We start from the raw sequence: 12001 nt of genomic DNA on the forward strand, positions 1-12001 counted from the left end.
GACACACTGCCGGCGTTGCTGCACGCGAGTGGCTAATATGGACCGGGAGCGACAGCGCTGACGTTACCAAGGGATCGTCGTCCAGACCTGTTGATAATTAGAAGCTAATTACCGATGAAGCACTTCAAATAATTGGGTTTTGAAATTCAGGGTGAAATTTTAGGTGGAACTAGAAATTTAGGGGGGAATTCTACGTGGAACCTGAAATTCAGGCTGAAGTTTGCTGTGGAACATTGCTGACTATTTCTATTTATTTACTTTGGTCTCTGTACAATGTACATTATTTTTTATTTAGTTATATCAGCTTGTTGAAACATGAGAACCAGTTAGAGTGAATATGAAGCCCTTTTTCATTTATAGGCACCAGCAACACCAAACAACTATAGGTGACACTGTTGTGACAGTGTCACCTATAGTTGTTTGGTGTTGCTGGTGCCTATAAATGAAAAAGGGCTTCATATTCACTCTAACTGGTTCTCATGTTCCAACAAGTTGATATAACTAAATAAATAAATAGATGTACATTGTACAGAGACCAAAGTAGCTAAATAGATATACCTACATAAGTTAAGATAAATCTTTTATTACGAAATCTTCTGTGTCTCTCACATCGCATGCACAGTTCTAGAATTGCACCGCCACTTGAACTCAGGATCATCGTATTACTTACGATCTTCGCCACTATAAAAATCTTTGTTACTATAACAATACTTAAGTATAACAGCTTATGTTGAAATATAGATCGTCGGGGAAGCTGTTCGTTAAATTACTGATTTTTTTTGACAATTTGAGCAATGTCGCCGGCTCTGGTGAAGAGTCGAGTTGTGGTTTATCGACTTTGTGATTGGCCGGGCTCGTTGAAAAATTTAATTGTGATCGGATGACTTCATCATATAAAATTTTCAATTGGCTTGGTTAATCGAAGATTTTAACATTTATGAATCAGCTTCATTGTAGCATTAGCCAGCTTTTACCAGACTTCGTTTAGGACATCGGCTAGGATTGTTGAAGGCTCAGTTGAACGCTTTAGCACTTATTGGCTGGCTTTGTTGAAGGCTTTAGCACTTATTGGCTGGCTTTGTGTAAGGCTTTAGCACTTATTGGCTGGCTTTGTGTAAGGCTTTAGCACTTATTGGCTAGCTTTGTGTAAGGCTTTAGCACTTATTGGCTGGCTTTGNTACGTACCAACGTAACAGACGCACGGACTACGTACCAACGTAACAGACGCACGGACTACGTACCAACGTAACAGACGCACGGACTACGTACCAACGTAACAGACGCACGGACTACGTACCAACGTAACAGACGCACGGACTACGTACCAACGTAACAGACGCACGGACTACGTACCAACGTAACAGACGCACGGACTACGTACCAACGTAACAGACGCACGGACTACGTACCAACGTAACAGACGCACGGACTACGTACCAACGTAACAGACGCACGGACTACGTACCAACGTAACAGACGCACGGACTACGTACCAACGTAACAGACGCACGGACTACGTACCAACGTAACAGACGCACGGACTACGTACCAACGTAACAGACGCACGGACTACGTACCAACGTAACAGACGCACGGACTACGTACCAACGTAACAGACGCACGGACTACGTACCAACGTAACAGACGCACGGACTACGTACCAACGTAACAGACGCACGGACTACGTACCAACGTAACAGACGCACGGACTACGTACCAACGTAACAGACGCACGGACTACGTACCAACGTAACAGACGCACGGACTACGTACCAACGTAACAGACGCACGGACTACGTACCAACGTAACAGACGCACGGACTACGTACCAACGTAACAGACGCACGGACTACGTACCAACGTAACAGACGCACGGACTACGTACCAACGTAACAGACGCACGAATTAGTTATGTGCACGGTTTTCATTCGGGCGTCACGCAAAATTTCTCAGCCTTGTAGATGGGTGGACACAGTTTACTATCATCGCAGAACGAGGCTTCATTTGGAGCCATGCTTGCACTGCCAATTAAATCTTATGGAGAAATTTTTCAAATACCTCTAGAGTTTGTATATCGTTTGGGTAGTTGCCTGTAGTGAGTGTGAGGCGAGTAACAGCCTCTAGAGTGTGCGTATAGGTTGGGTAGATGCTTGTAGTGAGTGTGAGTTGAGTAACAGCCTCTAGAGTGTATATATAGGTTGAGTAGATGCTGCTAGAGTGCCTGAGTCGAGTAACAGCCTCTAGAGTGTATATATAGGTTGAGTAGATGCTGCTAGAGTGCGTGAGTTGAGTAACAGCCTCTAGAGTGTGCATATAGGTTGAGTAGATGCTGCTAGAGTGCGTGGGTTGAGTAACAGCCTCTAGAGTGTGCGTATAGGTTGAGTAGATGCTGCTAGAGTGCGTGAGTTGAGTAACAGCCTCTAGAGTGTGCGTATAGGTTGAGTAGATGCTGCTAGAGTGNCAATCATGTTACTGACATGTTTAGTGTTACTGCCACAATCATGTTACTGACATGTTTAGTGTTACTGCCACAATCATGTTACTGACATGTTTAGTGTTACTGCCACAATCATGTTACTGACATGTTTAGTGTTACTGCCACAATCATGTTACTGACATGTTTAGTGTTACTGCCACAATCATGTTACTGACATGTTTAGTGTTACTGCCACAATCATGTTACTGACATGTTTAGTGTTACTGCCACAATCTTGTTACTGTCGAGTGTCGTAGCGATATTGCATGTTACTATCGCCCGCGGGTTATTGCCATCTATCGTGGGGAGACTAATTGTGGGTATGGTTGTCACCCTAAGTTCTGTTGCAAAGGTTGTCCCATACATGGAAATGTTTCACAATGAGAAAACGTTCAACATGGTTATCCTTATAGCTGCATATCCACCAGTAATGTTTCTTTACATGAAATGGGCATTGCTATCATCCATATTATTGGTGCAAAGGTTCCTCCATACATAGAAACGTACCATAACAATAATAATAATGTAATATAGCTGTTTTAGGGCGTGATAACGGTAGTTGTAATGAACAAAAAGTGGGGCATATACCGTAATGAAGTATTACATCACATATTCTAATCATCGACAGGATATGTCGGTTTTTGTAATCAACGATCACTTCTGCATTCTTGATTCCTTGGCCCAGTCAAGAAATGCATTAAATATAAATGTCTTGCTGAATAAATTAAAAATAAATACGCACCAACGCCAAAGTTTACCAAGTTAATTATCTTTGTGTATATTTATTTTGGTGTAGTTATGTTTCTTGGTACAAAAAATAGAACTTCTGTGTAGATATTTATATTGCTGCTGCTTGGTACAAAAAAAATCGAGCACCAGTGTACAAAATGTGCATGATTCTACAATGCTAAATATATATAACCAACGAGGAAGTGAGGAAGCGTCAATGTGATCAATGTTGGTCAGTGCTGCTGCCTTTGCCGTGCGTTTTGTATAATTATCATCGGATGATGGACCATGCAGGAACTCTTATTAGAAAATCATACGTAGATATTGATGATAATATCGTGTGCTACCGTTTTAGGGCTTGCATCCTTGACATGAAAGCTGACGTTGTGCCTCTAAAGTGTGCGCTCAGAAGAATTAACGGGTCAAATAGTCTAAATATTGACACGCTTTATGCGAGTAGCACAGATGCGCCCTTATGCTGAACAGACCAAACTGGGTTAAGATGACTAACGCAAAGGCAATTAAGAAGTGTGTTGACATTTGAGCAAGTCACGCTAATTTATTTGAGTGTTCCGCTCAATTCATCGTAACGAGACAGCGCCTGGTCGTTGAATGTTCCCTTGGGACAAACTTGATACTAATTGCTATCTTCTATAATTCATATGAGACCATCGCCGTATAAGCAGTTGTGGTACACTCAATTCCTGGTACCAAAAAGGATTACCATAAATCTGGAGATTTTCGGTGAAAGCTTCTGATTGCGTGGCTCCACGCGTGCCAGGAAATTTTTGTGTCATCGCGGCGCCTTGATTGCGAAGTTGCTTTGCGGAGGAAGAAGAGAAAACGTTCCAGTCGAGTGACGTCACTGACAAACCTGTATGACGTCACTGGCCAACCTGCGTGACGTCACTGGCAAACCTGCGTGACGTCACTGGCCAACCTGCATGACTTGTCGCGGGTTAACGCGCGCGTCTGTGACGTCATCCACTCGGGCAAATTTATAGACTTTACCAAATAGCGATGCACTTTTTGCCCTTTGCGTGGGCCATCCTGACCCAGTTTTATCGGACGAAAGGACGTATCAGTGCTACACGCAAAAAGTATGTCTCTATTTGGACAATAAGACCCTTTCATTTTTCCGAGTGAGAGCACATACGTGCGTACGTACATTGACGAGATCGTGATTCCAGCAAACGATGACGTCGAACGTATAGGTTTTACGCTGAATTAAATCGTCGTCCATGAATAAACAGAATGATGATGTCTGGAGTTCGGCGTAAGAATTCCAGCGTTTAAATATTTCAAGTTATAAATGCTATAATATTACTGCATGTACTGCTAAATCATATCTTGGATTCTTCGCATTATTAATTGGGGATGGTCCTGAAAAATACAAATGTACTATATATGCAACTGTATTATAACTGGAAATATATTATAAATGCTAATGCACTATATATGCAAATGTACTAAGAGTTCTTTGCTCGACATTATCATCTTTTTGTCTCGCAGTGTTCATCACAATGAGTCTTATTTTAATCATAGCACATGTGAATACGCGCAGGAATGTTTGACAAATCATTTCTTCTCTGCAGTTAATCTATTGATTCTTGAGGACGCAATTATTACCTAATTTCTTCTAATTGTTGTCGTAACTATTCATGGTATTCAACAAGTATTGGATTGCCACCTGCGTTGAAATGCCGGTGAGTGCAAGTAACGTTCTAAGTAACAGTCCAATAGTCTCGTGCAGCTGAAGGCGCTAAAGTAACGCTCCAGTAATGCGAGAGTCTTGTACTGTCACTATTAACATCACTTGCAACAACTTTTGTAACATCACGAGTAACACCACTTGCAACAACGCTTGTAACATCACGAGTAACACTACTTGCACCAACGCTTGTAACATCACGAGTAACACTACTTGCAACAACGCTTGTAACGCCTCGAGTTTTTCATACCCACACCTAGCTCCTATACGCATCCCCATGCATGAGCTGCGGTTTGCTAGCTTCCATTATAAGTAACTTGCTTCGTCATCGTTATAAACTGCGTGTTTTATACGTCGTCAGTATAGCAGCAAACTTGCTTGATTTGCCAGTAAAAAATCATGAAAAATGCATTGATTTCAATCAGTATTGAGCTTGGATACTGATGCCCTAATGCAGTCATGCCTTATCAGCACTTCTTCGGTGTGGTGATAATGCATGTGGTGAAGGTATAACTTGCATTCGCTATTTCTCGCAGTTTGCTTGTAAATGCGCTCTGCCTTCTTTATTTGTATGAATGTCTTTTGGGCTCAGGCTTACTTGTACGTCTGGGCTTGGTGATCATTTAAATGTCTGGGCTTGATGCTCGCATCAATGGCTGGACTGGGACTCTCTTGAATGTCTGGGCTTGGTACTGGGCTTGGGGCTATTAATGGCCAATAGCTGGTCTTGGGCTCGCATGAATATCTGGGTTTGGGACTCAGTTGAATGTCTGGGCTTGGGACTCGTTTAAATGTTTGGGCTTGGGACTCGCTTATATGTCAGGGCTTGGGACTCGCTTATATGTCAGGGCTTGGGACTCGCTTATATGTCTGGGCTTGGGGCTCCCTAAATGTCAAGGCTTGGGACTTGCTTATATGTCTGGGCTTGGGGCTCCCTTAAATGTCTGGGCTTGGCACTCAATTGAATGTCTGGGCTTAGGACTCAATTGAATGTCTGGGCTTAGGACTCAATTGAATGTCTGGGCTTAGGACTCATTTGAATGTCTGGGCTTGGGACTCATTGAATGTCTGGGCCTGGGGCTCACTTAAAAGTTCTGGGCTCACTTGAATGTCTGGGCGGGGACTCATAGAATGTCTGGGCTTGAGACTCACTTAAATGTCTTGATTTTGCTTTCACGTAAATATCCGGGCTTGGGACCAGCGGGATTTTCTTCCTCCTGACCTTACAATTCGATTTCTGACATTTATTCTCCCGCGCGCTCAAGGCTAGAGCAGAAAAAGTTCCTACATCCTGACACACTGCCGACGTTGCATCACGCGAGTGGCAAATATATATGGACCGGGAACGACAGCGCTGACGTTACCAAGGGATCGTCGTCCAGACCTGTTGATAATTAGAAGCTAATTACCGATGTAGCACTTCAAACAATTGGGTTTTGAAATTCAGGGTGAAATTTTAGGTGGAACCAGAAATTCAGGGGGTAATTCTATGTGGAACCTGAAATTCAGGCTGAAGTTTGCTGTGGAACATTGTAAAACAGTGTCATCTATAGTCTGTCTCTTATACACATCTAGATGTGTATAAGAGACAGTTATTGTCCTGTTTTGCAGTGCTGGGGGAAAGCAAATGTCTCGTGAGCAGTTGGCCTCTGAAGCAAAGCACGGAGTTCATGTGGGTTTTACTTNGGTGAAATTTTAGGTGGAACCAGAAATTCAGGGGGTAATTCTATGTGGAACCTGAAATTCAGGCTGAAGTTTGCTGTGGAACATTGTAAAACAGTGTCATCTATAGTTGCTCGGTGTTGCTGTGGCCTATAAATGAAAAAAAGGGCTTCATATTCACTCTAACTGGTTCTCATGTTTCAACAAGTTGATGTAACTAAATAAATATAACTAAATAATATATAAATAACTTATGTTGAAATATAGATCGTCGGGGAAGCTGTTCGTTAAATTACTGATTTTTTTTGACAATTTGAGCAATGTCGCCGGCTGTGGTGAAGAGTCGAGTTGTGGTTTGTCGACTTTGTGATTGGCCGGGTTCGTTGAAAAATTTAATTGTGATTGGATGACTTCATCATAGAAAATTTTCAATCGGCTTGGTTAATCGAAGATTTTAACATTTATGAATCAGCTTCATTGTAGCATTAGCCAGCTTATGCCAGACTTCGTTTAGGACATTGGCTGGATTGTTGAAGGCTCAGTTGGTGGCTTGAGCACTTATCGGCTGGCTTTGTTGAAGGCTTTAGCACTTATTGGCTGGCTTTGTGTAAGTCTTTGGCATTTATTGGCTGACTTTGTATATTATATCGAATGAGATTCTCATTGTGAACTGAGAGCGAGACGAAGACTCACGCGCCGTTATACTCTGCTGTTGGTGACAAGGATAATTGCTTCATTGCTTTATTAATGAACTTTATTGCTGACGGTAACATTCTGGTGGCACAAGGCTGTTCAGGCACAGCAAGCACAGCGCAGCAAGCCCGGCACGGCACAGCAAGCACAGCACGGCACGGCACGGCGCAACAAGCACAGCACGGCAGACAATTATTGTATGTTCGTCGGTGAGCGAAGGCGGTCGACTTAGTTTTCCATTTATCGGTGATTCGTTTGATCTTACTAATGGGTCAATGTAAAGCATGATTACGCATTTACGGTCTTACCACGCATTTATGGCCTCACCAAGCATATACTACGGCCTCACCAAGCATATACTACTGCCTCACCACCAATTTACGGCCTTATCTCGCATTAATGGCCTCACCGCGCTTTTTACGGCTGGAAAATAAGATTCAATGTAAGAGATTTGCCGTCATGTTTATACTTCAAGCTTCAGTTTCCATTGTTGCCATGGAGACGGCCAGGATCCTGCAGGAAACTTGTCGCCGAGGCCTAATGTTCTTCCGTGTCATGATTGATGTATGTTGATATATGCAATGTACATGAATTATTTATATCTACGTAAGTAATTTATGCGATATAGATTGATTATTCTGTACTTTACACTCAGAGAATGAAATGGGTCATGTTGTCCATATAGTGACACTTTCTGCAAGCAACACTGAAACGTTTTTTGTCGATCCAAACTAGGCGTGTCAGGACAAAGAGTGCATCGTTATTTGGATAAAGACACTCATTTCTTTGAGTGTTAGCTTCTATGGTATATAATCACTGTCGTCATTTGCATACGACTCTCACTTAGTTCAATGAGTGTCGTCATTTACATATGACTCATTCATCTCAAAGTCTCGGTGATAACTGTCAAGAGCTTTGCATTTAAAATCCAGGCAGGACTAGGACGTGCATTTGCACGTACGCCCTGACCCTGCTTAGAATTATGGCGAGTCTTGAATGCTGGTGGAAAAAATCATCCTCAATGTTGTGTTCAACCTCGCTTATAATTGGGGTATATCATTTACAAGTGGGGTATCATTTACATTGGGGTATATCATTTATTCAAGGCACTACAGTTTCTAGTCCGAGTTACACTAGGGCGGGTAATCCCCTAGTTAATACACTAGGGTCGTAACCCCCTAGTCACACTAGGGTTGTATCCCACTAGTTACACTAGGGTTGTACCCCCCTAGTTACACTAGGGTTGTAACCCCCTAGTTACACTTGGGTTGTAACCCCCTAGTTACGCTAGGGTTGTAACCCCCTATATAGTTACACTAGGGTAGTAACCCCCTAGTTACACTATGGTTGTAACCCCCTAGTTACATTAGGGTTGTAACCCTCTAGACACACTAGGGTTGTGAGCCCCTAGTTACTACACTAAGGTTGTAACCCCNGCTATGCTGCGTTCAGATTGTTATATCATCGAGGGAAAATGTTAGCGGTGCAGATTTTTGCTGCGTCGGCGAATCACGAATTAGTGAAGGTTACCTGAGCCATGCGAAGCTCCACTCAGAAAAATTAATGTCATATTGTCCCAGTAGTGATGCTTATTATAGCCTACAGCACGAGCATTATTGTTGGACTAAACTGGGTTAGGATGACCTACACAATGACAAAAAGTGCATCGCTATTCGGACAAAATCAGGATATTCTCAAACAACAGGCCGTTTTGTTAAACTAGCTTCAGTATATACATGCAGCGGCCTGAGGACACGTACCGTCAAGTGGGGTGATTTCGGCCACCGGGGGTGATTTCGGCCACCGGGGGTGATTTCGGCCACACCTACAACAGAAACAAATGGCAGCAAAACAAAATAATGAACGTAGGCCAAAATTATGTGACTGGGGTGACTTTGGCCACCGAGGTCACTTTGGCCAACGTTTATTATTTTGTTTTGCTGCCATTTGTTTCTGTTGTAGTGGTGGCCGAAGTCACCCCCGTGACTTCGGTGACCGAAGTCACCCCCGTTAACCAAAATCAGCCCAGTTGACGGTATAGCGGCCTATATAATTACATGTAACGTCTGACATCTCGTGTGTGATTGGAAGGCTTAGCTTGAAAATCTATCAGTTATCAGTTGGCTGACGGAGTTACAAACTCGTAGCTAGTTATAATACTACGGTCACTGATGTTATAATTTGAACCAGCGATGTTATATTTGTGGAATTACATTTAATTAACACTGATGTTATATTTGCGAAAGCGTTAGTTAAACTCGATGTCGATTCGTGCCGACCTGGCGTCAGATAAACTTGGTGATAGCGATCACGTCGTTTGCTCGTATCGCTCTTATCTCCAGACCTCGTATCCCTATCTATCTGCTCGTGTCGCTCGTATCTCGGGGTCTCTTACCTTTTCTTCTTGTGATTCTCCTTTTTGCTTGCCTCTTTTTCAATTCATCTTCTCTTAGTTTTCTCTAACAACCTCCAAAACTTGCCTTAATAATGCCATCTCGCGATCTTTCATCGTATGAAAGAAAATTGTAATTACGTGAATATTGGAATTCCTAATCGAAATTCAAACTTGGTAATGAATGAATTATTTTTGCTAGGTACCTACAAGTGTTAATGCCGACGGAACAAGTTAACATACATTTAACAATGGAAGTCATGTTTAGGTACCGGTATCCAAGTAAGTACGTAGTGTAGTAGCTATCCATTGTGTCGTCATTAGTGTACATTGGCGCAATGTGATGAGAAATTTGCATATAGAGAACATCTTAGTTACCTATTCTAGTTGATAGTAATTATGACAGGCACTACAAACAGTACATAGGAACACACAAAACATAGCAGTAGACCACGAATTGAAATCTTATAGTTGCGTTGAAGTCGTGTGTTTGCACCTGTGGATAATTTTGATTTGCGTGTTTCAACGTGTTGGTTTTGATTTGCTTGCGGTTATGGACCATTTTTACGGTTCTCAACGTGTTGTGGGATCTGGTATTAAGCACCCACGTTGCTGATGTGTAGTCGGATATTTTCGAGATGTGTTGCACCAAGTGATGTGTTGCAGCAAGTGATGTGTTGCACCAAGTGATGTGTTGCATCAAGTGATGTGTCGGTGTTGTTGCAGATGGTAGCGCGGGAGGACTTGCTACAGGACCTCCTGTACCTGCTGCAGTGCACGCAGTGGCCCCCAGACCACAACGACATAGTCAAGCTCAAGTCCCCACCTCCCAAACCCGCCAGGGCGCCAGTCCCCGCCCCCGTCCCCACCCCTCCTCATGCCGCCCCCTGTCTCTTATACACATCTAGATGTGTATAAGAGACAGCACGACNAACGACATTGTCAAGCTCAAGTCCCCACCTCCCAAACCCGCCAGGGCGCCAGTCCCCGCCCCCGTCCCCACCCCTCCTGCTGCCGCCCCCCAGCAGGAGGGGCAAGTCTCCCTCGTGGACGTGTTCGTCAGCAGCTTCGCTGGGGAGCACAACCTGCTCCTGCAGGCGCAGTACGAACAGGTCAACCCTGAGCCTCCTGCCATCCTGCCACACGCCTTCCTGCAACCCAGGTGCGTGATGTGCCGTGTGCGTGTCGTGTGATGTGTCGTGTGCGTGACGTGTCGTGTGCGTGACGTGTCGTGTGCGTGACGTGTCGTGTGCATGTCGTGTCGTGTCGTGTTGTGTGCGTGACAGCAGGACCATGTCGTGTGCGTGCCGTGTCGTGTGCTTGAAGTGTCATGTCGTGAGCGTGTGTGCGTGATGTGTCGTGTGCGTGTCATGTCGTGTATGTGGCGTGTCGTGTGCGTGTCATGTTGTGTGCGTGACGTGTCGTGTGCGTGACGTGAAGTGTGCGTGACGTGTCGTGTGCGTGTCATGTCGTGTGCGTGTCGTGTCGTGTGCGTGATGTGTCGTGTGCGTGATGTGTCGTGTGCGTGATGTGTCGTGTGCGTGATGTGTCGTGTGCGTGACATGTCGTGTGCGTGATGTGTCGTGTGCGTGTCGTGTCGTGTGCGTGTCATGTCGTGTGCGTGTCGTGTCGTGTGCGTGACATGTCGTGTGCGTGCAGGACCGTGTCATGTGCGTATCAAGTGTCACATGTACGCACGGCTAACCGACATGTATGCGTGCACAGATCGCTCCCTGCCACGCCTACTGCAGGAGGCCGACAAGACGCCCTCGTCAAGAAGGTGGGGGAGCTGGCCGCCCCCCAGGAGGGGGAGCAGGCGCCTCCCCAGCAGGAGAAGCCCCTGCCCCCGCTGTGCACGGGCACGCAGCGCCTGCTGCTGCAGGTGCTGGCAGACGCTTACCACCTGCAGCATCAGGAGCTCAGCCGCCTCACACACGCTGCTGCTGCTAGACAGGTTAGTGGCATTACAACCATCACCAACTACCATTACACTACCATTACACTACTATTACACTACCATTAAAGCAGCAGGTTAGTGACCATTACAACCATCACCAATTACCATTACACTACCATTACACTACTATTACACTACCAGTAAAGCAGCAGGTTAGTGACCATTGCAACCATTACCATAACATAACCAGTAACACCACCTCCATCACCACTACACTACCACTAACATCACCTCCATCACCACTACACTACCACTAACATCACCTCCATCACCACTACACTACCATTAACATCACCTCCATCACCACTACACTACCACTAACATCACCTCCATCACCACTACACTACCAGTAACATCACCTCCATCACCACTACACTACCA

At 44.5% G+C, this 12001-nt stretch overlaps 1 protein-coding gene across 1 annotated transcript in view; it reads left to right on the forward strand.

Annotated features, from left to right (window-relative positions):
- Nucleotides 1-10571: 10571 nt before the first annotated feature.
- Nucleotides 10572-12001, forward strand: part of LOC125178467 — a 2735-nt gene continuing 1305 nt past the window's right edge. Inside the window, exons 1-2 of the mRNA XM_047882229.1 lie at nt 10572-10825; nt 11389-11617. Coding sequence (XP_047738185.1) covers nt 10572-10825; nt 11389-11617 — 483 coding nt within the window. The remainder of the gene's footprint in view (nt 10826-11388; nt 11618-12001) is intronic.

The sequence above is a fragment of the Hyalella azteca genome, unplaced genomic scaffold, assembly GCF_000764305.2.
Source record: "Hyalella azteca isolate HAZT.00-mixed unplaced genomic scaffold, Hazt_2.0.2 contig9951, whole genome shotgun sequence".
Taxonomy (NCBI): Eukaryota; Metazoa; Arthropoda; class Malacostraca; order Amphipoda; family Hyalellidae; genus Hyalella; species Hyalella azteca.